The sequence below is a fragment of the Vulpes lagopus genome, chromosome 4 (assembly GCF_018345385.1).
Source record: "Vulpes lagopus strain Blue_001 chromosome 4, ASM1834538v1, whole genome shotgun sequence".
Lineage (NCBI taxonomy): Eukaryota > Metazoa > Chordata > Mammalia > Carnivora > Canidae > Vulpes > Vulpes lagopus.
This window is the reverse complement of record NC_054827.1, coordinates 19,104,357-19,131,956: the sequence shown is the minus strand read 5'-3', so window position 1 is coordinate 19,131,956 and position 27,600 is coordinate 19,104,357. Positions and strand designations below refer to the sequence as shown.

General features: G+C 33.0%; 1 protein-coding gene across 2 annotated transcripts in view; it reads left to right on the top strand.

Annotated features, from left to right (window-relative positions):
• Positions 1 to 27,600, top strand: part of MICU3 (mitochondrial calcium uptake family member 3) — a 102,717-nt gene that overhangs the window by 30,852 nt on the left and 44,265 nt on the right. For both annotated transcript variants that reach the window (XM_041752497.1, XM_041752496.1), the window contains exons 2-3: positions 15,149 to 15,302; positions 20,915 to 20,946. In XM_041752497.1, coding sequence (XP_041608431.1) covers positions 15,149 to 15,302; positions 20,915 to 20,946 — 186 coding nt within the window. The remainder of the gene's footprint in view (positions 1 to 15,148; positions 15,303 to 20,914; positions 20,947 to 27,600) is intronic.

Sequence of the window (27,600 nt, the reverse complement as noted above, 5' to 3'; positions counted from 1 at the left end):
AAATTTAACGATTTCCAATTTGAGTGTGAAAAAATGATTTATATTCCATTTCTAGTGATTATTGGTGAGGTAGGGAATTTTTTTGTTTGTAGTTTCCTAGAAATTGCCTTTTAATATTTTCTGCCAATTTTTTTAATTTATTGATTTCTAGGATATGTAAAAATTAAATCCTGTTCCACTTTATAGGTCAAAAATGTTTTCTTTCATGTGAGGCCTTTAAAATATATTTACAGACCTATAAACTTAAACAACACATATATCGTTTTCTTTGTAACACAGATGTGACCATACTATCTGTATTATTTTTGCCTTTTAAACTGATTATTTTTTAACTGATTATTATATTAAAATGTTACTGTATCAATATATTATAGATTTCTGATTCTTATATTTGGGTACTTTTCCAAACTCTGGATATACTATAGTTTATGTTCAATGTTGTGTATTTCATTTTAAGTTCTTTTTTAAATCAGATTTGATAGGGGTTTGTCTGCTTTACTGGTCTTTTCAAATACTACTTTTTAAAACTAAATTCATTTACTGTCTTACTGTTTTGTTTACTTCTGCTTTTATCTTATTGATTATTCTCTTCTGTTTTCCTCAAATTTATCTTATTCCTTTGTTGACTTCTTGAGTTTATTTACTTTGTATAATTTATTTACTTTAAATTCTTATTTTAAAAATATATTTAAGGGTATTAATTTTCACGTGTCAGTAATGGCTTTGACCAAATTACAGACTGCTTTTTGTGAGTCCCTAAGTATCATTTATTTTAAAAAACTTTGTAATTTCAGTTTTCATTTCTTCTTTAACCCAAGAATTGTATAATTGTATAGTAGTTTATCTTAAATTTTCCAAAGTGGTCTTTTTTATGTTTGTTTGATAAATTTTAGCATTTTTCCACATAAGGCAAGGAATAAGACCAGAATGATTTCTTTCTTAGAAATAATATATATCTAACTTTCAAAAATACAATGAATAGATAATAATATAATACATAGCTATATATGCACTGACAGCTTAAAAAAATAAACCATCAACATATATGTACCTCTATCATAATTCTCTCTTCCCCAAAGAGATAACCACTGTTCTAAACTTAATTTTTATAATTCCCCTGCGTGTTTTCATAATTCTGTTACAAATGAGTATACTTCTGAGTAATATATACTTATTTTATAGTATTCTTTTATAAGTCATACTTTTATTTAATATTATATTTAAGAAATTTATCTATATTGATAAAGGTACTCCTGGTAAATTTATTTTCACTACTGTATAAACTCTGTGAGTATTCATTGAACCTTTATAACTTCCATATTTTTATCTTGATATTTTTGTAAATACTTACATGTGGTCAGTTTACATATTTTGTTTCTTAAAAACAAATAAGCATCTTATTTGTTTTGTTAAACAGATTCTTATATTATTTCAGAAAGCTAGATGTATAAATTTTGTATTTGTCAGTGTATTTATAATATGTAAAGGCCAGATGAGATCATCAAATAAGTAATTATAGATTTTAAAAAGAGACAAGGTCTAAGGACTAGCAAAGAAGTACCAGAAAAAGTACCAAGAAGGAACTGCCAGAGGAGTAAAAAGAAAATCAGGAAAGTGATGTCTTGGGGACTGAGAAAATTATTTCAAGGAAAAAAAGTTATAGACTGTGTCAGACGCTATAAGATGAAAACTGAGAATTAACCATTGAATTTAGCAACAAAGAGGTCATCGATGACCTTGATAAGCAGTTTTAGTGGAGTGGTAGAGGGGAGAACCAATTGAAGTAGAGGAATTCAGAGACAGGAAATGAATGCAGGAGACAAGGTAGGGAGGAAGGGAAGAGTAGCTAAATGAAGTGGGACAGGATATAGGGCAGGAAGCCTTCTAGGACCAGAGGAATGCCAGCATGTGTATGCTGAAGGGAAGTTTTCAGTATAAGAGAGAAAAATAGTGGGGTGGTAGGTAATCAGGGTAAGGGAGGTATTGCTGGAGCAAAGGCTGGAAGAGATGAGATGCACATGCTAAACCACTATGCATACTGCCTCTTTAGATAACTTTTACTTACTTTATCCTCCTGTCAATATTGAGATGATATTTGTGAAAGTACTCTGTAAACTTGTAAAGAACCTTATAATGTAAGCTACTATAGCAATACAAGTGGAGATTTTAGAGTAAGTGGTCAGTTACTTTTTTTTTTTTTTAATTTTACGACTTTTTTTTCTGTTTGATCTTAGCCAGGGAAATACTATTGGCTGGTCTTCAGACTGTGTATTTCCACATGGACACATTTGCCTAGTAGCATCAAAACATTTCACCTAGAGTACTTGGGATTTTCCCACACTGGAATTTGATATTTAACCTTTCGACCACCCAACAAGCAAAGAAAATGTTACCCCTTTTATCTTCTTAGAAGCTTTTAAATGAGCCTGAAGCCATTTGAGAAAGCCAAGTATAATACTTCTGTGAACATCTTTTTTAGCTAGAATAAAAATGGATATGAATAGAATTTCATAAGGTTCTTATCCAGAAAATACAAAATAAAAATCCAAGTTTAAAAGATGTTTGCCCTTCAGTGTTTCATAAAAATGTTAGTACTGTCGCCAATATCAGGTAGGACCTAATAACAAATGCTCAGCTTCCTACATGAAATCAGATAAATGTTTAGTCATTCTTTATTTTTAAAAATTAGTATTAAAAAAATAAAAATAAAAATTAGTATTGATGTGATTTGATATCAAACAATTTTTAAAGAAAAAATAAGGATGAGTAATCAAAATAATTTTGGTTAATACAAATGGTTTTCATTTTTCCCTCTTCCATTTTTCATTCTCATGGCCCTATTTCTCAGCTGCTAAAAGATAATACATTATACAGTGTTTAGATAATTGATATAATTGTTTCAAGTTACCTCTTTAGGGTATTATCAGCTTGTAGGCATCAGTTTCTCTAATTGTCAAGTAGTGAATCCTTTATCTGGCATTTAATCTTGCCTCCCTGGGAAAATCAGACCTTACCACAGAGTAAATTTTCGAATTGCTGACCTGAAGTAACATGAGACTGTGCCTTGGCAGTGAACCCTCGCTTTCTGTTATTCATTGGAAGGATAATGATGTACTCTGTTGCCTGAAGGCCCTTGTTTCACTACCTTAAGAAGTAACATCTAAGTACTAGTTGCAAAGGTCTGAGTTTGGAAATTCCAAAGAAGATAATTGCACTAACACAATATTTTTATTTCTTTTGGAAAGATGAGGTAATTAAAAGAATGTAGCTTTTATCGTTTCTCCCAGCACTCATCTTGCTCATGTCAGCATGACTTAGAAGTTCCACGAAGTTACCTGAAAATGATCATTACTTATTTTTCTGAGTAAATTATGCATTTTGTTTTACAGATGTGTTTGAAATTTTTATTTCCATGTTAATGCTCCATTTTTTAAAGATTTTTTATTTTATTTATTCATAGGATACACGCAGAGAGAGGCAGAGACAGAGGGAGAAGCTGGCTCTTTGCAGGGAGCCTAATGTGAGACTCCATCCCCAGACCCCAGGATCACACCCTGAGCCCAAAGGCAGATGTTCAATCCCTGAGCCACCCAGACATCCCAATGCTTCCTTTTTATAAATAGGAAAACTGAGATTAAAATGTAACTCACAATTTTTCAGTGAAACAGAAAAAGGTAGAGCTTTCTAGAGCTGGAAAGAAAATTCCCTAAACATTTTTAGCAAACTTGAAAAGAATGTTAAGTAATTCCCATAAAATAATTTCCTAGAAGACATAAAATGTAATTTCCTAGGAGGAATAAAATGAAAAGGCAAATTTAATTCTCTTTTACCTCTAGATTTCTTGGTTTCATTTTTCTGCTGTGCAGCCTTGTACTTAAATATAAGATAATTTATGTGCCAACTCTGAGGTCTGTGCTTGGATAGTTTTCATTAGCAGTTGTGCAAGATCTTTTTGAAATGAAAAATTCCATTTCTTTCACAAAATTTGCCACATCTAAAAATTTTGCAGTGATACCTTCTCCTAAATGTCCATATCTTCCTAATCTGTGAAAAATAGCCCTATAAAATTTTTAACATCTCGATTTAGAATATGCCCATATGAAGCCAAGAAATCATAACTGTTTACATTTAATAGTTAATATTTGTCAGTCACACATGCTGTAGTTTCATTATTTTGAAGTGTGATGATACTTTATTTTCAGAGTGAATTTTACTGTATTAATGAAAGAAACAAAGTTGTTAGAATTTAAAACTTAAGTTGAAAAACAATAAAACAAGTATATATATATATATATATGAATTTTTGGTAATTTTGTTTTTTTCTGTTACTTAGATTTTAGATTTAGAGGTTTTAGATTTTTTTTTCCTTTAATATTTTGAGTATAGCAATCTGTCACCAAATTTAGTTGAGGAATAACTCAATTTTAGAATTGTAGAACAAAAATTTGAAGACTGTTATATTTTTCCCTGTAGGTGGTTCAATTCAGATTTTATAAATTAAGCTTCAGGACAGTAATTACTGTTCAGCCTCCCATAGCTAATGTGCGTAGGTCTGTGGAGGTGGAGCACAAACCATCTGTTTACACTGGACATCTCTCAACATTTGAGGATGGTGGGCCAGACCCAGTGTTTTCTTAATCTCAGGGCAATGTTTTGTGAAAAGGTCAGAGATACAGAAGCATTTTGCTAAATTTGGAAAAACAGCTAGGGAGAGTGCAAATGCAAACATTAAACTTGAGGTCAATAGTGGTTGTGTCTAAGACTTTAGAAACAGATACAGAAGGTGGAAGATAAAATGTGTCGACTTGTCAACCTAAGTGAATCACAGCAGTTTAGTATTTCCTGAAGATATTTGGAAGTGTTACTTCCCTTGAGGCTTCCAATCCTACAGATGTGGTTTGTTTTAGAAATGACTTTCCCCAAGTCTATGTTATAACTACCACTATTCATTCAAATTTGAAAAGGTGTATTCTCCTTCTTCTGGCCCTCCCTAATCCATATACTGATAAAATTCTCACCAAATGCACTATCCATTTGTTCTTATTCCTATAATCAAAAGTTAGAAGAATTTGTGAATTTCATTACCCTTTTTGAAGCAATATTATAATAGAAGGAAAAATTATTCTTTATTGTAGAAAAGAATTGATAATATGTAACCGAAGGAAGCTAAGTGAAGTAATATGTAGCTAGTAACATCATAATTATAATTGATCCTTGAATAATGCAGAGGTTAGGGGCACCACCACCCCTCCAATTGAAAAATCCCTGTGTAACTTTTGACTCCTCCAAAAACTTAACTAGTAATAGCCTACTTGATTGGAAAGCCTTACTAATAACATAAGCAGTGGACTGACACATATTTTGTGTGTTATATGTATTTTGTATTCTTGCAATAAAGTAAGCTAGAGGAAAGAAAATGTTAAGAAAATCATAAGAGAATGTACATTTGCAGAACTGTACTGTATTTATTGAAAAAAATGTGTAAGTGGGCATGTGCAGTTCAAACCTATGTTTTTCAAGGGTCAATTGAACTTTAAAATTTTAAGTACATAGAACCCTTTTAAAATCTAAATATGAAAAAAATATACATATGTAATTTTTATATATTGCAGTCACTTGGGAGGGGTGCCTGAGAATTGAGTGTTCCACAAATTACTTTTGTCTGCATCCCTACCTAAGAAGAGATTCATTTAACTAGAATTTTTACTATATTAAAACAATAAAATAAAAAATACATCTCATATGCCTTCTTTTTTTAAAATTTATTCGTGAGAGACACAGAGAGAGGCAGAGACATAGGCAAAGGGAGAAGCAGTTTCTCTGTGGGGAGCCAGATGTGTGACTCATTCCCAGGACCCCAGGATCATGACCTGAGCCAAAGGCAGACCCTCAACCACTGAACCACCCAGGTATCCCAATCTCATATGCCTTCTTATTGCAATAGCTAAACTTAAGCATTTACTAACGTTAGTTTTAAAGATGTGTTTGAACAACTTTTAAAAATGATACCATAAATTATGCCATATATTTCTCACTAAAACTTTAGATTATCTTTTATTATCTTACTCTGAATTCCTAGTTTGGAATCAGAAGTTTCTCTTTTGTTTGTCCTCGTCTCCTGCCTGACCCAGACTCAGTAGCCCTTTGGCTCTTTATTAGTAGCTAATTTTGTTTTCATCTACAGGCATTTATTTGTTCACACAATAATCATTTACCAAGCCCCTTAGATGAGCCAGGCATTTTGTTAATCACTGGTTAAGTTCTTATAAACATAACAACTACTCCTTTCAAGGAATTCCTGGTTAAATGGCAGAGACAGATATGTAAACAGATAATTGCAACCCAATAAGAATGAGGGAAAGGAGTACAAGTGACATCATAGAGATGTATAAAGAAAATAACTAGGATTTATTTAAAGTACAGTGTTGACTCTCAGGGAACTCTCAACACTCTCACTGTTAAAGTTTCAGGTATGTTATTACAAGGATGTGATTAATTAGGATTGATTTGGAGCAATATCTTATACAGTAGAGAGGGCATGGCTGCAGAAGTTATTCTTTCTGAGAGTCTCAGTGGAAGAATCACTAGACTATTTGATATGGAGCAAAGATTCATCTTGTTGGAAATAGCTGCAAAAGTTTCTCACTTCCAGAAAAATGAAGGGTTGAGTTGATCTAAAATATTCCTGGGGATCCCTGGGTGGCGCAGCGGTTTGGCACCTGCCTTTGGCCCAGGGCACGATCCTGGAGACCCGGGATCGAATCCCACATCGGGCTCCCAGTGCTTGGAGCCTGCTTCTCCCTCTGCCTGTGTCTCTACCTCTCTCTCTCTCTCTCTCTCTCTCTCTCTCTGTGACTATCATAAATAAATAAATAAATAAATAAATAAATAAATAAATAAAAATTAAAATATTCCTGGAACTGACTATAGCTCATAGACTATTATAGTTCCCAGAGCTCATCTCAGGCAGAGTGAAACTAGACTCATTCTTGTTTCTATGAACAAGTTAGGACTAGATGTTGGTCAGTGTTAGCTTGGTTTCATGAGCCTTTCCAGTGGGTCTGCTGATAACAACAAATAACTTCCAAAAGCAGGAGTATATAGAAAGAAAAGATTTCACCTTATAATAAGTCATTTAAAAGAAGCATCTCCAGGAAAGATGGATTGTGGAAACTTTGTGTTGTGTCTACTTTGGAGAAATTATTTCTTAGAAGCTTAACCAGTCTTCAGTTCCATCTATGCTTCTAGTTTCCTCCAGCTTCTTACAGAGGCTATTTCCCTTTGTAACTACTCTAAACTTGAGGGTTTTCTCTTTAATATTTCATAACAATTTAAAGGCTGTCACTTCCTCAATTTCCCAAATAGATGTTTTTAAGTTTGACTGTCAACCTATGGAAATTAAGAATTTTTCTTAAATGACCATGACTTATATTAACTCCTGTCAGTATTTTCCCAGCTGTCCACAAATGGACTAGTTATATTGTATAACTACTTTTGAAAGGTTTACTTTTTAAGTATGTAATATTAATAGGATTGATAATGGAGGTTTTCAGTTTAATAATGCTTTAACAACTAACAGTATATAATTCAGGTTTTTTGGCTTACAGGTCAGTTTTTCCATTCATCTTAAGTATATTATACTTATTGATAAGTTTTTCTATGTTGGGAATTTGTGATGCAAAAGGTAGTATTTGCTGAAACAATACATATTAATGGAAAATGTTTAGGTTAATTTTAAGCTTTAGAAATTAACTTTAGAAAAATATATTGGTTGTAGGTAAGCAGAAAGGTATTAAAGTAGATCAGCTAGTGAATACTGGTATATTTCACCTGTTCCTTGTAATATAAGGATTATACCCATAGGTTCACACCAGTGTGCTACAGGGAAATGGCTGTATTTTAAAATGCTCAGAACATTAACATGATACAAGATCATTGTCATTTGTAAGCAAGCAAGACTGCCAAGAGGATTAGTAAACTGGTTTGAATATCATTTTTCACCTTTATTTATTGGTTCTTGTTTTTCAATGTTCATAATAGTGATGTTAGAACTTCAGAAGGTTTAGATTTTTTAAACTTTGGAAAGTTCAAAAGTAAAGCTGAATCCTTTAAAGGTCTGAGAGTTCCTTCTAATATTTTGGGAATTTACTAGGCTGAAGCTGTCCCTTTACTAGAGCTTCTAGTGAATCAAATCAGTATCCTTAGTTGAACTTAATGGACCACTGCTCCTTATCAACCTCCTAAACACTGTAAAGTTTAATGTGGTTAGAACTATAGCACAGTAAAACAAAACAAAACAAAACCTAAATCTTCCTCTGTGCTGTTAGATCATTCATTAAGAAAATAGTCTGTTTATAAACTACAGAGAAAGAAGCACATGGACAGTTGGAAGGTTTGTAAGTGGGCATATATAGGTAGACCATGATTAAACCAAGCTTACTCACATTTGTCTCTAACACAGTTTTAGATTAAGTAAGCTTCCAATTGATTATTTTATAATTAATTCATTTGTAAGTAGGCACACACCAAGTATCTGTTGGATGAATGAATGAATTTACATTAGCTGATTAATTGATTTTAAATATTCATCTTGGAAACTAAAAATTGTTAAAGAGCTAATATAAATAATAGAGTTTTTTTCAATACCTTTTGAATTTTTGTTTGAGGATTTCTACTATGCTTGTACTTGCCCAACACATTTAAAATTTTTGTTTGGGGACTCATATTTATGCTTCTATTTTGGTAAAAAAGGTAAAGAAACAAGAGGACCAGATGATCTCTAAGGTATCTGAGGACCAGTCTAACTCTAAACACATTTATTTGCACTGAACAAAGGAAAACAGATACCCATTCCTGATTTAAGGTATAAGATAATGATCAAAACCAACAGCAGATATTGCATTTAATGGCAATCCATTAGAACCATTCTCTTCAAAACATGGAAAAAGATAAAAATGATACCTATTCAACATATTTAGAGACATAGACCTCTCATAATTAAGGCAATGAAAGCATAAATACTAAAAAGGAAAAGCTACAAATGTCACTATTGTGAAAGAATTTATAACTAATAGAAAATCAAAGGAAAAATTATTAAAATGAATGAATTAAAAAGATAATTAGATACAAAGCAAATATATCAAAGTCAGTAGCTTTCCCATTCATCAGAAATAATCAGTTGAAAATGTAATAGGAATAAAAGGTTCCATTCACAATTCATAATTACATAGAAAGTATAAAATGTACCAAAAATATTTAAAACTTATATGAAGAAAACTGCAAAATTTTACTGAAAGACATAGTTGAAGACCTGAATAAATAGATATCCATGTTCCCAGATGGGGAAAAAATATCAAGTCTTTTACACCAAAATTGAATGTCATCCCCAACAAAATGGTAGTAGTTTTATTTAAATAGAATTTGATGCATTAATTTCAAAGTTCACTTAGAAGAGAAAATTGAGTATGAATCACCATGAATATTTTTAAAAGATTGATAATAAGATGAAATTTTGCCTTACCAAATATCAAAACATAACCACAAGCTATTAGTAATTAAAACAGTATGGCATCTGAGTAGGAAGAGATAAATAAGTCAGTGGGAGAGAATAGAAAATATAAAGCCAACCAAAGTACTGATTTCTTGTTCTGCTCTTTACTTCATCCCATTCTCCACCCACATGAACCCATTCCTCCTACTCAGTGATAATAGTCTAGGATCGGGACAGGATACTGGGTTAACGTGGGAAAATTGGTTTTTACTTTTTACCAGTTTATGTTGCACTTGAGCAGTGCCAATGTATATTATTGCACTACATGATTTATCACACTAAATTGAGAAGAGGCAGTGAAAGAAGCAACAAATCTGCAGTAGAAGGAAACCCTTTTAAGCACTAGGCTCTGGTTTTCTATTTTATACATAAATCAGATTCTTCCCGTTTAGGATACTCTTTTTTGTCTGGGCCACAAACCATTCTCAAACTCCCTCCCAGCCCTTCTTTTTAAGGTGTTGCTAAATCTGTAGACCTGTAGGCATCACCTAATGCAATTATCAAAAATGATGGATACTATTGCTAAGATAAAAAGGGGTAGGGTTCATTAAGTGGAGTTTTGTTACTGTTTCAAGCTTTTATTTAAATTGTAGTGACTTAATATAAAATGCAATATTAGTTTCAGGAGTAGTATTTAGTGATTCATCACTTGCATATAACACCGACTGCTCATCCCAAGTGCCCTCCTTAATCCCCATTACTCATTTAACCCATCCTTCCTCACCTCTCCTCCAGCTGTTCTCTATAGTTAAGAATCTGTTTTACGGTTTGCCTCTCTCTCCCCGCCCCCGCCCCCCGTCTGTTTTGTTTCTTTTCTTTTTTTTTTAAGATTTTATTTATTCATGAGAGAGAGAGAGAGACAGACAGAGAAAGGGAGAGGGGCAGAGACACAGGCAGAGGGAGAAGCAGGCTCCATGCAGGGAGCCTGATGTGGGACTTGATCCTGGGACCCCAGGATCACGCCCTGGGCCCAAGGCAGACACTAAACCGCTGAGCCACCCAGGCTGCCCTGTTTTGTTTCTTAAATTCCACATATAAGTGAAATCATATTTGTATTTGTCTTTGACTTATTTCACTTAGCAATACATTCTCGTTCCATCCGTATTTTTGTAGATGGCAAGATTTCATTTCTTTTTGATGGCTGATTAATTTACATTTTACATGTGTGTATAGACATGCACACACAAACACAGATACACATAGACACACATACCACAACTCCTTTATCCAATAATCAGTCAGTGGACATTTGGGCTCTTTCCATAATTTCACTATTTTTGATAATGCTGTTAAGTATCGGAGTGTTTACATCCCTTTGAATTAGTACGTTTATATCCTTTGAATAAATACCCAGTAGTGCAATTGCCAGATCATAGGGTAGTTCTATCTTTAACTTTTTGGGGAACCTTTATACTGTTTTCCAGAGTGGCTGCACCAGTTTGCATTCCCATCAACAGCATACATGGGTTCCCCTTTCTCCACATCCTTGCCAACATTTGTTGTTTCCTGTGTTGTTAATTTTAGCCTTTCTGACATATTTAAAGTGATATTTCATTGTAGTTTTGATTTGTATTTTCCTGATGATGAGTGATGTTGAGCATCTTTTCATGTGTCTGTTAGGCATCTGTGTGTATTCTTCAGAAAGATGTCTATTCATTTCCTCTGCCCATTTCTCAATTGGATGATTTGGTTTTTGGCTGTTGAATTTGATAAGTTCTTTATAGATTTTGGATACTAATCCTTTAATATGTTTAAATATGCTATGTAAACCTAGGATGTTCATATCTCTTCCTAATGTTAAAACTCCTATTTTTTTCTTTTGAAACCTTTTTTTTTTTTTTAAGATTTTATTTATTTATTTGAGAGGTATTTGTCAGGTATGTCATTTGCAAACATGTTCTTCCATTCTGAGATTGTGTTTTAGTTCCGTTGGTTGATTCCTTCACAGAAGGTTTTTGTTTTGAAGTCCCAGTAATTCACTTTTGCTTTTGTTTCCCTTGCCTCCAGGTACCTAGTAGGAAGTTGCTAAGGCTGATGTCAAAGAAGTTACTGCTTGTGTTCACTTCTAGTATTTTGATGTTTTCCTGTGTCACATTTAGGTCTTCCATCCATTTTTGAATTAATTTTGTATATGGTATAAGAAAGTGGTCCAGTTTCATTCTCTTGCATGTTTTCTATTTCTATTGCATCTATTTCTGTTGCATCTATTGCCCAGTTTTCCCAACACGATTTGTTGAAGAAACTGTCCTTTTGCCATTGGGTATTCTTTCCTGGTTTGTTGAAGATTAGTTGATCATATAGTTGTGGGTCCATTTCCGGATTTTCTGTTCTGTTGCATTGATCTAGTGTCTGTTTTTGTGCCAGTACCATACTGTCTTGATCATTACAGCTTTGTAATAATATTATAATATTGTGATTTGTAATATTACTTGAAATCTTGAATTTCTTTCATACCGTAGAGTTTTAATGAAAACCTTAAACTCCACTTGGTCAGATTTTTTTCTGATACATTTACTCAGGTGGTTAAAAGATTTCACACTGTTCTGTAGTTCTGCCTGTTTTCTCTCAGTGTAGGATGAATTAGAGGCAAAAATCACAGACCATTACTGTAAAATTTTAGGGAAGTACTGGGTGCCTACACAAAAGTGATGACTGTGGCAGATGTGAGAAATGAGAGGGAGAGTAACAGGTTTTGTGGATTGATTGTTAGTAGAAGTTAAGGAGAAGGAAGAGTTGTCAGCATTAGCTCATGGAAGGTGGATCAAATTCCCAGCTGCAGTGGTCAAGCAGGTTTGACCTGCTGGGACCAATGACAGACACTTAGAAAGAAAAGTTTGATGAGAAAACACAAATACATCATGAGCAGTAATGGCGCAGCAGGCAGGGGCAGAAATCACAGATCAAGTCCATAATTAGATCATGACAAATAAAGATGTTAGATGCAAAAATTGTGGTGGTTCAGGATGTTAGACTAAGGCATGGCTTCAGATAGTGGTGTAGAAACCATGAGAGCTCCACACAGAGTAGAGTGATCCTTCCCGAAGTTCCCTGGAAATGAGTCTTGGTTGATTGGCACCAATTAGGTCCAAGGAAATGGCCTAGCAGGAAATAAGCAAGAAAGTAAACTGTGGTCACAGACAAGATTGATCTCCCTATCCTAGGAGGAAGAAGAACCCCATGGGATATATGTATAGAAAGGGACCTAAGATGTTAGACTCTTCAGGGAAATTATTGCCCATTATTGACATTAAGTTGTTCAGTGTTTCACTTCTCATCATGACAGAGCCAAAACAATTTCCCAATACTTATGGATTACCTGAGTAATTGTTATTAACATACTACTGAACTAAGTTGCCTCTGGTATGGAGCTGTTTTATCTTTCTAAAGCATCATTTTCTTTGTGTCATTGCTCTACGTAAGAATCTCCTAAAGCCATGTTTTCTATCTGATTAAATTCCAGTGCTTTGTCTGGCATTCAGAAATCGTTATCAGTTTACTTACCCTTTTCCATGAATGTAAATCTTCTGCTCTGGGAAGATTATTACCATCTTTTCAAATATGCTATGTAAACCTAGGATGTTCATATCTCTTCCTAATGTTAAAACTCCTATTTTTTTCTTTTGAAACCTTTTTTTTTTTTTTAAGATTTTATTTATTTATTTGAGAGAGAGAGAAAGAGCACAAGTTGGGGAGCAACCGAAGGAGAGAGAGAAGCAGGTTAGCAGGTTACTAACTGATCAGGGACCATCCCCCCGAACTCAGGGTCCCAGTCTCAGGACCTTGGGATCATGACCTGAACTGAAGGCAGACACTTAACCAAGTGGGCCACCCTGGTGCCCTATGAAACCTTCCTATTAACCTCAACTCCTATAATGCTTTATTTTGATTTGTTCTAACTTGACTCATTGTTTTCTTCCATGTTTGCACCCTTTGTCTCTCCAACTAGTATTTTGTCCCTCCGTATAGATTGTATTTTTTCTTAAAGGCACCGACATATATATTCTGTCTCTTATATATGCCATTAAAAAGTAGGGAGTGATCCCTTTTTTTCGTTTTTATTTGAGTACTTGTATTTTATTTGACTACTTTTTAAAAGTCTTAATCTTCAGAATAGTGAGAAAAATATTAGTCATTTGCCTGGCTCTTCATTTAATAAAGTGTAACTTAGAAATGCAAGATGTAATCTCCTTATTGAAAGTTCTTATGGATTATTTTGAGACAGCTTCTCAAGATATTGATATTTAAATAATTTTAATAGTTTATACATAATCTGCATTATGACATCATGGACATGGAAGAGACAATAAAAAGAATAAGCTTGCCATCCTAAATAATAATTTTTCTACTATAAAATAATTTTTATGAAATGTATAAAATATAATTTTTTCATTATTGATAGTAATGTAAATTGCTATTAATTCCCTAGAGGCAGAGTGAAAATATATATGAAAAGGTTTTGTTTGACCAATCAAATCCACTCCTTGGAATTTATCTCAAGGAACTCTGTACATATATGTAAATATATTCTATGCTGGTCATTTTAACATTGTTTTACAATAGTAGAATACTGTGAATCACCTAAGTAAATATTTAGCCATGAGCAATTCATAAATTGTGCTATGGTGTGAACACTTGATATGAAATATACAGCTACTAAAAAAATGATCTACTAGAGTATTTAATGAGAAAATAGCCCTGATATATTAATAACTGAAAAATATCAGATTACTGAACAGTGCAGTGTAATTCCACTTTTGCCAAAAAAGAAAAAAATTGTATCTATAAACTTTAAAAATTTTGTTTTCTAAATTATATACAATTACTATGCATCACTTTTGTAATCAGCAAAAAAAAAAAAATCCTATTAACAAATTTGCTGTAAGTTCAGAGAGAAAATAAATAGCAATGAAAAATTATCCACAAAGAAAGGTCTTGAAATTAAGGAAAACAAAAGACACTTCCTTCCTCTATCCCCCCCCCCCCCCCCCCCCCCCCCCCCCGCCACCCCCATATATAAATATTCCTTCTAATTCTGTTAATCTTCACCTTAGGTAGAATTCAGAACAACCATTGGTGGCAACTCTACTTTAGGGATCTAGAGTTAGCAACTTCAGTTGTAACATAAGCACTGCCACTAAGTGGTTTTTTTAATGGTAGGTAGCCCTGAATAGCATATCAGAATTCTTCTTTCAGAAAATCCATAGACTATGAGTAGATTTCTAATTAGATCAGTAAGGCTATATAGAAAGCACATAGTAAACATTCAGCAAGAGTTAATGTTCCTTCTAAAGAAACTGTTAGCTCAGAAATTTGATGTTTTCTGAAACTGAAACTTCAGAAATAAATCACAGGTCCTTCAAGTGCCAGTTTAGAATTTTCAGGCCCTTAATGATATTTATTGTAAGATCTTTTAAACATGAATTCATTTTATTCATATGGGTAACTTATTTATAAAATGATTAAATTCTCCAGAAGACATAATTTTCACACTTTGTCATTTACTCTTATTAATTCACTTTTAGCATAATTAAAAGCATTTAGCTTCTGAAGGAGATGTTATTTCACACAGTCCATATTTATTTGCTTGCTTAACTTTAGGTTGCTATCAACAGATCAGACATTGAAGACTTAGACCTCTATGCTACATCTCGGGAAAGGAGATTTCGTTTGTTTGCTTCTATAGAATGTGAAGGGCAGTTATTCATGACTCCATATGATTTTATTTTGGCTGTTACAACAGATGAGCCCAAATGTAAGTATATATTTTTTAATTCTCTTAATGATTTTATAAGATTTTTTTCTTATTTCCAGTTTGTTAAAGTGTGGAGCAGGGTAAGTTTTTAGAACAACTAACCAAGTAATGTGGTATTTCAAAAGACATTATGCTATATAACCTTACTAAATTAATATTTCTTATAAACTCTTACTGATCTCTTTTCACAAACTTACATTTATTTACTCTTTCTTAGTTCATCAAACTTAAAAACCACGTCACTCTTGATATTCTTTATAATAGGTTCATATTCAGCTTATTCAATTCTTATATCCAGCATGAACAGAGTAATTCAGAGGACTGGCTTTGAAGCTAGACCTGGGGCAAGAATTCTACCTGTATCTTTTCTGTATTTGTCATGGCCCCTACAGTGCAAATATAGACTATTACTCATCTTTCCATGTGTTAGAGCAGTGGTTCTCAGACTCTTTGTCATTATGTACAGTCTTGCAAATTTCTTCAGCGTCTGATTAATAAAAGATGGCTGTATTCTCATCTGCTTTTTTTATTCAGTAGTTGCAGTGTGTTGTTTTTCATGAAGTATATTAAGCAAATCTGCCTCACAGGTAAAGAAGTAAGGAAAAGGAAGAGTACTTTAATAGCCCTTTCAGATTATTGTAGATATTCTTCTTTGATACTTCAAAGGCTAGTGGTAGTTCCTTAAAGTTTAGTTGTAATGTGGAATTTGAAACTTTGTCATCTGTTATGATAAAATCCATTGGCCCCCACTGCACTTGGAATGGATCTTTTACCCTTATATAATCTTGTAACATCAAATGGAAGATACTGGTTGATTTAGTTATGCAGATCTTCCAAATATTGACATATTTTTAGGCGATTTATTTAAAAAAATAATTCAGTGATATTGTCATAATATTACCATGAAAGTCTTATTGGAAAGCTATCAAACTCATGGTGGTGTATACAAGGTCTCCCAAATTCTAATTTTTACTTGAAAGCTCAAATGTTATCACTGGCAACAAATATTGTCAGTTGTTTTCTTGAAGCAATAGCTTTGTTCATTTTTAAAAAAATGCTTGCCAAATACCCAAGTCCAGATAATCATAATTTGTCAGTTCTTTCAAGTAAAAATTGTGTTTCATGAAAAAGGGTTCACTTCACAACTCAAAGAATCACAGTACTTTTTCCTCAAGACAGCCATAGTACTTTGGAATGCAGCAGAGTACTTTATGCACACTTCCCATTTCTTCTCATAGCAAATTATGACATGTAATCAAAGACACCTGTCAAATGCTAGGTGTTGCACTAGGCACTGGAAATAAAGTGGTGAGGGAAGCAAACAAACAAAAATAGACTCTCCACCCTCATGATGCTTACAGTCTAGTGGATAAAACCCATGCTGATCAATGAAGTATACAAATAAATAGTAAATTACATCTGTGATGCCATGAAAGAAACTTGAAGCTGTGAGAGCATATTTTTGAGAGGTAAGTTAGGTAGCTCAGGGAAATCTTCCCTGGGAAAATAAATATCCACATGAAATATGAATTGCGTATAAGAGTTAAGTAGGCTAATGGGAAGTTGAAAGTAGAGCATTTCACCAGAAGAAAAAGTATCAAGGTGCCATGATAAGTTCTTAAGCATTCTTAGCAGTAACCAAAAAAGTAACTATGTGAGATGAAAACAAATGTCTAAAAGTTAAAAAAAATCTAAATAATTTGGCAAATTGGCTACTTTGCAAATTAATTTTTAATCAATTAATTTTTGACATTTTAGATTATTTCCATTGGAGATGAGGGGAGAGGGTTGGGTAGAGTGTATATTTAGGATTCATCTATGTGGTTGGTAATTAATACAGTAAGTATGGATAATACTGCCTATAAGGCAGTATAGTATGAGAATATAGCTGACCAAGAACCAATCCTTGAGGAATTCCTAGACTTTAAATGATGAAGGTGCAAAGGCTTGAAAGATGAGCCTCAAAAGGAAAAATAGGAGTATCTGGAAACATGGGAATAAAATCAGGAGTACAGAGTCATAGAAGCCAAGAAAAATGAACAGAATGGTCAAATAAGATGTCAAGTTAGATGAGAACAGAAAAATGTCTACTAGATTTAGTAATTTGAAGGCTATTGATGATTTTTAAAATGATGTTTCAGTGTAGCCATTAGAGCAAAGACCAGATTGCAATAGCAGAAGATGAAAAAATGAGGACAGTGAGTATAAAGGACTCTTTCAAGATGTTTGGCTATAAAATAGAAAGGAAATGAAATATAGTAGTTGAAGGAGAAACTTTATCATGCTATATTTTGTCAGAAGACTCTGAAGTTAGTAACTGATGGAAAGGGAACTACGTGAACAAACACATGGGATCAGGAGAGTAAATGGTATATTCAAAGTAGTCCACTTTGGGAGTATGTAAGATAGTAGTAATAGAAAAGGCTACACAAAAAAAAAAAAAAAAAAAAAAAAAAAAGGCTACACATGAAGTAGGACTCTTTTGGAAGAATCTGAGGGATATGGTAAGGATTATATCTCTGCTCCTTTACCTTCCCTTTTCTCCTTCCCTTCTAGAAATATTTATTGAGTACGTACCATGTGCCAAATAACCATATTTAGCCTTAGAATTGGTTATTTGATACTTTTTATCCTCTTTAAATATTTTAAGCTTCATAAGTATAGAGACTATGTAGAAAAGACTCTTATACAAAAACAGATATGCATTCCATACGTTTAATTGATTTCATACAATGTGGACCTTTTATATTTATTATTAAGTTAGCACAGATTTGATATAACTATGTATTTTTTAGAATATCAAATGATATTTTTGCATCAAATGCTATAATTTGTCAAACTTATATTTGAGAAGTCATTCAATAAGTAATGCTTAATTTAGAATTTCATAGTTTGAAAATTTTTTAATTCATTATTTTCTTAATTTTTTCTTCATCATAATATACTCACTGGAAGCCTGCTGGTGGCTTTTTATTTTTTGGAAATAGATTTTATGGTGATTCTTTTCAAGATATTATAGAACCATCATTTGTAGGAAAACATTCCATTATAAAAAATCTGCACAGGGCATTTAACAATCAAACTGAAACTTAAAACATAGTTAAGAACGATCACTAAATATCAAGATATTTGTTTTTTTTTTTAAATTTTTTTTTTTTTTTTTTTTTTTTATTTACGATAGTCACAGAGAGAGAGAGAGAGAGAGGCAGAGACACAGGCAGAGGGAGAAGCAGGCTCCATGCACCGGGAGCCCGACGTGGGATTCGATCCCGGGTCTCCAGGATCGCGCCCTGGGCCAAAGGCAGGCGCCAAACCGCTGCGCCACCCAGGGATCCCTTTTTTTTTTTTTTTTTTTTAAATTTTTTTTTTTTTTTTTTATAATATCAAGATATTTGTAAAAACTTTTTTTGAAGTGTAGGATTATAAAAAGAAGTATTTACCTCAGAAGAGAAAATGTGTTTCATAGACTGAATAATTAAATCATATATGTTTATCAACGTGGCATATTGAAATTAGACAGACATATTTAAACCTTAGCATTCATTTACTAGCTTTGAGAACTTTGTTATTTAATCTTTTGTTCCCTCATTTATAAAAAATAAAAATAATAGCAACTTCATGAAACTTTTGAGGATTGAGTGATATTGGTTGTATTTAGTATCATACCAGACACACAGTAAGCACTTAATAAATGTAAGTAGCTGTCCTTGTCATTGTCACCATCATCATCATTTGAATTCATAATCATCATTTTTTAAAAAGTCTTTAACAGGAAAAAAGTGGTATACTGTGTAAACATTCGCTTAATATATTTCAAATAAATGTTAATCGAGATATGCATATGTTGATTGATTATAGGTTTGTGTTTGAAATCTAGTAAATTTCTTATTTTACCTACTTAAATAGAACCCAAAAGACAAGTTTCCCTTCTAGAACTAAAATAAGTAATTGATTACTTGCATATAGCTACAAGTATTATTTTTAGTTTTAAAAATATATTGTTAAAAATTTTCAGATGTACATGAAAGTATTAAAAATATAATAAATATCAACTTATAACTGAAAAAATAAAATACATCCTATAGCATTGAAGTCCCTCTTCACCAGAGTTATATTTATATATGTAGTAACTTCATATTAAATAAGGAATTTAGAAAATCAGAAAATCCTTTGAAGAACAATCTTAATGGCTCTTTAGTCTTTATAAAAAAAAGCTAATAATACTGAACATAGTGACATATCCGGCAGAATGAATATGTCTTTTGTGAATAATTTACCCTGGAAATCTCATAAACCCTACAAAACTCAAGAGTGTGTCTAACTTCCTCTTCTGATAAATTGCTTCTGAACATTGCCTAAGAGCACGTGCATGTACTTTTGTGCCATTTATTTTTCTTCTGATCATACTGCAACATTTCAAATAAGGAGGGTAATAAATATTACTTACAATCTTCTGTTCATTATGGAAAGGTGGAATGTCTCTATTAAATAAATGTATTGGAATTAAGGCTAATTGCTGAATTCTTCTTTATGAACCTGTGATTTTAATCACTTGATTACACATTTGTACAAACTATCTTAGGTAAAGAAAGGATGTTGTTGCTACATAGAGAACAAATCGATCTCCATAAAAATCAGTTTGCTAAAAAAAAAAAAAAAAAAAAAATCAGTTTGCTGAGTTTTAGAATGGACTTCTATCCTTTCAATCTTAAAAGTGACTTATATTGCTTAAAAACTAAGAATGTTAAATGGCAAAAACTGCCTTTGTTCTAGTCTTGACTTTGATATACTGTTTACTATAACTATCATTAATTATAAAGAAATAGCCACATTACTATATAGAAAAATTATTGGTTGTCATTATTGTAATGTAGCTGAAATAATATTTACCAGTTCCTAATGCAGCTGTGTTATAGGACTTAATCACATATAACCTGGAGATAATTTCTTGGGCAGACATCAGATATTCAGAGTTTTCAAATCTGAGTAAAGGATACAGCAGTGTTGATTATGCACTTATTCCAGTATTATAAGATTTATAGTGTTTGAGATCTTTAAGGGCGTGAGGAAGAATCACAAAAAGAAAGTGATCTCAGGTAATTTATCCAGTGATAACACTCTTGTTCCAGAAATTATTCTTAAATACAGGGAAAGAATGGAAAACAGGATGAGGAGCTAGCTCCCTATTGCCATTACCTGCTCTCTTTTTCATCTCATTTTCTCATTGCCCCCACCCTTCCCCTCCACCCTAGAGAGACCTGGATTTGAATTATAACCAGAGATACTAAGATCGTAGAGGTCATGGGTAACATTATAATTAAAATATAATTTTTCTATGTTGATATTTTATATTCTAGTATGAATATTTAATAAATATCAGTATTTGTGTTTTTAAGCCCAAAGGATGATTAACATGGAGTAAGTTAACTTTATAAATCCAGAAATCCCCAAAGTAAGATAATGATTAATAAAACCATACCTTAGATCCACATCTCAAAGTTAAAAAATACTTTGTCTTCAAGATATATAAGCTTGGATAGATGGTTACTGAATTTAGATATACATTACATAAAGTATTTATTATCTAATTCTTTTATATTTGTTTATTACAGTTGTGAAAACATGGAAGTCACTTACCAAACAGGTAGGTTAAAGCTCTTGGTGTACGTATGCATGCACATTATATATATGCATAACCATTTTGGAAAATAGTTTAGCATTATCTACTAAAATTAAAGATAGACATACCCTGTACCTAGCAGTTCTCTTGGATCTCACTTTTGCAACAGTGCATATACATATACCTAGTAAAGTTTAACTTGAATATGCCCTATGATCCAGTAATTTTACACTAGTCTATATACCTAGAGAAACTTGTACATGCATGAGAGGTTCACGGGAATGTTATTAGGTTATTCATAATTGGCCAGAAAGACTATACTATAATATCAATAAGGTAAATACGTTTTTATATATTCATACAGTGAATACTATACCAAGTAAAAACAAATGAATTATACTGGTGCTTAAGCTAGATGAATCTGGGAAACATAATAACAAGCAAATTCACAAAAACATAAATTATAGTTCCATTATATAAAGTCTAAAGCTAGGAAAAAGAAACCATTTAAGGATGCATTCATAGGTGGGAAAACTAAGGAACAATGAATATTAAATTCAAGACAATATTTGCCTCTGGGGAGATGGAAGGATATATCAGTGAGAAGTGCAAAGAGGCTTCCAAAGTTCTGGTATTTTCTATTTATTAACAGTTATTTCTGACTTTAAATTATATATATATGTGTGTGTGTGTGTGTATTCCTTTTGCACTTTTAAAATGTATGATAACCTTCAATATAAAAAAGATAAACATTAGTATATCATAAAAAAAAATAGTATGGCATTCTACAGTACTTCCTTAACCAGTTAAAGAGAATCTTCCTGGGACCCCTGGGTGGCTCAGTGGTTGAGCCTCTGCCTCTGGCTTGGGGCGTGATCGTGGAGTTCCAGGATGAAGTCCCACATCAGGCTCCCTGCAGGGAGCTTGCTTCTCCCTCTGCCTATGTCTCTGCCTTCTCTGTTTCTCTCATGAATAAATAAATAAAATCTTAAAAAAAAAAAAAAATTCTTCCAAAAGCCTATATTCTATAGCCGAAGATGTTTCTGTTTGGGGATTTTTTAAAAAATTTTTTAATTTAAATTCAATTTGCCAACATATAGTGTAACACCCAGTGCTCATCTGATCATCAAGTGTCAAATGTGATGTTTTCAGGTGAAACTTTAGAAATCCTCTTTAAAATTAGAAAGAATACAAATATGTCTGCTATCACAGCTATTACTCACTGTTTTACTATAAATCTAGGCTAAAGTAGTATAGTAAATTGCTAGGGCTGCTATAACAAATACCAAAGTTTAGGTGGCTTAAACCACAGAAACTTATTTTCTCACAGATATGGAGACTGGAAGTTCAAGATCAAGTTACTGGCAGGATGGGTTTCTTCTGAGGCCTCTCTCAGCTTGTGGATGGCCATTTCTTCCCCGTGTCATCTTCACACGTCATTATTCTGTGCATGTCTCTGTCTTGATGTCTTCTTATAAGGACATCAGTCATATTAGATTGGGACCCACCATAATAACCCCATTTAATAAACTTAATTAACCTTTGTAAAGGCCCTGTCTCTAAATATAGTCATGCTCAGGGGTACTGAGAATTATGCAAATGTAAACTTGAGGTAGACTTAACTCAGGCTCTAATGTGTAGTATGACAAGATAAAAGAAAGAGGTTCTAAGGATTGGGACAATAACTATGAGAGAAAAATATAAAAATGCATAGATTTCAAATTTATTCAAATTTAGTTTTACTAAACTTAGTAAGGTCACTGCTGGTGTTTCTGCATCAACAACAGCAGTTAGAAACTGTGCTATCAAGTATGACACTTCCCACAATCGCAACAAAAACTCTTAGACCTTAGTATACCTAACAGAAGATGTGCAAGATATTATTATATTTTTAAAATAATATAAGTATACAGAAATATATCATGTTCACTGATGATTCATTTGGAACTGTAAGGGCCCAGAATTTTCAGAACAATTCTGAAAAGGATGGAAGGGAAGCAAACAGATGAACATTAGGATGGGAACCATTGGGCCTGTCTCATATTAAGATTAATAATAGAGTTATAATTAAAATAGCATTATATTATTGCAAGAATTTTTTAATTAGATGAAAATAATAGAATATAGAATCCAGAAACAGACCCAGGCATGTATGGGAAGATCTATAAATCACTGGAGGAAAGATTGACCTTTAGGTATTGGAACAGTAGTCTTTCTAACATGGGGCTAAATAAAATTAAATATCAAACTGACCACCATATACAAAAGTAAATTTCAGATGGATTAAGTTCTTACTTTGACAAGCAAAAATTCTGAAATGTTAGAAGTAAAATAAAGGATGCAAGAGGTTTCATTAGATAAGACACATATAGCAAAACTCAAAGGAAGTCTTGGAAAATTTTACTAAAGTAAATATCAAAAACTTTGGCATAAAAAGAGTGCCAGCAATATTAAAAGAGATGTGACAAATGGGAGAATATGCTTGCACTATATTAACAGAAAACATTAAATGTACTGTACTCGTATAAAATTCCTGTAAATTGATAAAAAAGGATGATCAGCTCAATATGAAAAAAAAATGTAAATGTAGAATGGCTGGTAAGTATATATAAAGAATCTAAAAAAAAAAAAAAAAAAAAGGAATCTCAACCTTACTAGTGATTAGGGATATACAAACTAAGCCAATAATATACTATTTCACACCCATCAGATTATCAGCTTCCAGAAATCTAACAGTACCAATAATTAGCAAGGAAGAAGAAGAACCAGGTGAGGGTGTAAATTTGCATATTCACTTTTCAGAGAAATTTAGCAATATCTAATAAATTTGAAAGTGTATATCAAAAAGTCTACTTCTAGAGAAGTATACTAGAGAAATATACCAGTAGTACTGTACACATTTTCTACAGCATCAAGTAATAGCCAGAATAAAAAAAAGAACATAAATGTCAGTCAGTGGAGAAATGAATAAAAGAATTGTGAAATAGGCATATCAAAGACAAATTACAGGAATACAAAATCACAGTGAATAAATACATTTGAGCTATAGGAATCAACATGAATGAACCTAGAAGATTGAAGATTGAGTAACACAGCAAGTTGCAGAATAATATAGACTGGCTCTTCTTAAAGTGCAAACACCTTTTCAGGAGTCCATGAAGTAAAAAATATTTTTATAATAACACCGAGAAGATACTTGTTTTATTACTTTCATTCTCTCACAAGTGTACCGTGTAGTTGTCTAGGCACTACGTGTTGAGTGATGATACCATCACTCTGACACCTAATAGAATATACGTTTATACACTTCTACGTTTTAAAGATTTTTCATTTCAGGGTGCCTGGGTGGCTCAGTTGTTTGAGCAGCCAGCTCTTAATTTCAACTCAGGACTGATTTAGGGTCCTGGGATCAAGCCTCACATAGGACATCCCGCTCACGGAGTGTCTGCTTAAGGATTCTTGCCCTCTCCCTCTGCCCATCCCCATGTTCAGTCTTGCTCACTTTCTCTTTCTCTCTCTCTCTTTAAAATAAATAGATCTTAAAAAATTATCATATCTACTTCCACATGCATTAAACACTCATAGATATAACCCAGATAAACAGTATCTCCTTGGGTTCCATAATAATTTTCAAAAGTATAAAGAGTTACATTTCAGAACTGCTAATATTTTAATGGCTGTGTAGCCATTAAAATGAAATGAATATTTGGCAGGAAAATATGCCCATGAAGTATTAAGTGTGAAGAGTATGTTATAAAACAATATGTAGAAAATAATATTTGCAGCAACAACAAAAATGCTATGTAATTATGCCTAGAGGAAGAATTAGACTAAAAGGATTTAAGTAAAACTTTCAATTATGGTTCATACCTGGATTATAATTAGCTTTTATTTTCAGTACTTGCTAATTTTCCTATAATGTATATATATTAACTATATAAGACAAAATTGTATTTATTTAAGACAATTATATAAATCTTTTACAAGGCAACTATAATTCTAGGAAAATGAGTTTGACCCAGCAAATATTTATTTAGCACCAACTTGCAATACTACAATTTAACTTTGATGCTAACCACCCAGAGTTAGTGTCAGACTCCTCAGATGTACGGGCACAGTCCATAACAACACTGCCCTTATTTCAGATGCCAGCTACAAGTTCAAGGGTCCTCAGGCCACCCATGCTTCTGACCAACTGGCTACAAATCCAAGAGGCTCCCATAATTCCCCTTTAAATTCAGTACTTTGCTAGACTGGTTAAAAATTCAGGCACGTTTATATTTATAATTAACAATTTATAATTATTTTAAGGGACACAAACAGGACTAGCCACATAAAGAGACTGAGGACAGGTATAGGAAGATTCCAAACACAGACCTTCCATGCCCTCTCCCCATGGAGAGGTGTGTCACCCTTCCTGGCATGTCAGTATACTTACCAACTTGAAGTCTCCACTGAGCTTGGGTATTGAGTTGTTATTGAGGGTTTCATTATATAGATATAATTGAACTCAATCTCCAGTCTCTTTCCCTACCCCTCCCCAGAGGTGGGGAGAGTTCAGAGCCCCAATCCTCTAATCCCATGGTTGTTCTTTCTGGCGATCGGTAACCTGTCCTGGGGCATCCCATAACCTAAGTGTGATTCAGGGATATAGAGTCTTCCAGGAACCAGGGGCAAAGGCCAAATTATTTATTATTACACCACCACCACATGTAAGAGACATATGACAGGCTGGGAATGGGGAAAGAAATTCCCAGTCTGAGTGGAAATACAGATTTTAATACATTTTAAAACTTCTTAAAGCAAACAGAAGACAAAGATCAGTGTGTGTTAATTAGATAATCCAGACCAGAAGAAGCCAAATTATTACTAAAATAAACTGCTTAGTCAGTAAGGATCTGGCGAATCGTTTAGTAGTTGTGTGACCCTGGGTGAGTTCTTATCCTCTTTAAATCTCAATAAAATATGCATAATGAGGATTGTTTTTTAAAACTAAATGAGAGGGATCCCTGGGTGGCGCAGCGGTTTGGCGCCTGCCTTTGGCCCAGGGCGCGATCCTGGAGACCCGGGATCGAATCCCACGTCGGGCTCCCGGTGCATGGAGCCTGCTTCTCCCTCTGCCTATGTCTCTGCCCCTCTCTCTCTCTCTCTCTCTCTCTCTCTCTCTCTCTCTGTGTGACTATCATAAATAAATTTTAAAAAATAAATAAAAAATAAAACTAAATGAGAGATTGTATTAGCCCATTGTTAAACACATAGAGGGCACTAAGTCATAGGGTAGCTATGATTCTTTTGGTTGTAAACTCTAGTTGAGTTCAAGATAGAAGAGATGAAGTTGAATACATAGAAATAGTTAAAGTGGAGAAAGGAGTTAAGATTTATATAATAGATATGGTATATGTTAAAGTATATAAAATATATGCAGAATGTTCTTTTTAATCTCTAACAAAAATATTTGAGTTTATTATTGTTTAAGCAGTAAATAATCTAGTTTCTCATCATTATTCATACCTGAATTCTTACCTCTGTACTATTGCTACTCTAATCAGACACTACTGATTGATAGCATCTGTTACTTGGAGTGCAGAGATAGATAGCATTATGAAGGAAATGAAAGCACAGTTCACAGATGGGCTTCAGGGAATCCATAAACTCCCTAAAAATACCTCTCCTGCTTTTGGCATTACAGGATTTCCTTATTTGCCTGTCAGACAGCTTTGTAATAAAGAAAAAAGGGAAAGAAAAAAAATGGTTTATAATGTCACAGAACATTTTTAGATACAACCACATCAGGAAGGGTTTGTCTAAAGTGCCTCTCAAACTGGAATGTGCAAAAAAAAAAAAAAAAATCCCCCAGAGTTCTTGTTAAAAATACATATTCTGGTTCAGTAGATCTGAGATAGGAACTGAAATTCTGCTTTTCTAACAAGTTCTCAGGTTATGCCTGGGTTATTGGGGAACCTCACATTGAGTAATAAGAATCAGTTCTGGAAATAGAAATGGTTTCTGGTGTTTTTCAGTGGTTACTTAGCAAATTACCTTTCTTATTTCAACTTATTTCAATTTATCTCATCAAATCCTTATGAATTTTTCTTCACAATTAGCCAAAATATAATTTTCAGATAATTATTTTGTACTTAGTGTGCACAATAAATTCAAAATTCCTTTCGTATCTGAGCAATGATTCAAATGTTTAATTTTTCCAAAATAGTTTCCCAAACTGCTGTGGTAATTTGATTTAAAACAAAAAAGACTGACTAAGCAATTGAAGTCTATATTCTTAATTGAATATTTAAGTTAAAATAGAAAAAAAAAAAAAGGAAATAGTGATCACAATCACTCAATACCCTTGCACTTGTACTTCATCTGATGTCAGCATTCTTTGAGTCACCACCAAAATATTCTTTATTCTTTCTCAATTTGATCTTCTGTTCATTTACTTCCTCTACAAAACTCCCTAAACCCAAGAGGGCTACAGAAAAGAGACAGCATGTGAAGCTAGGTCATCATTTCTGACCTTGATAAGGAAATAGAACATTACTTAACACTTTCATGAAACTATCCTTTTCTAACTGGTTTCTGAACTTAAACTTACTGTTTTATCTTAATTTTATTATTTTATATGTATTCCTCCAGTTGCTAAATTTATCTGAAATTTTTGGTAGCTCTAATTGAATT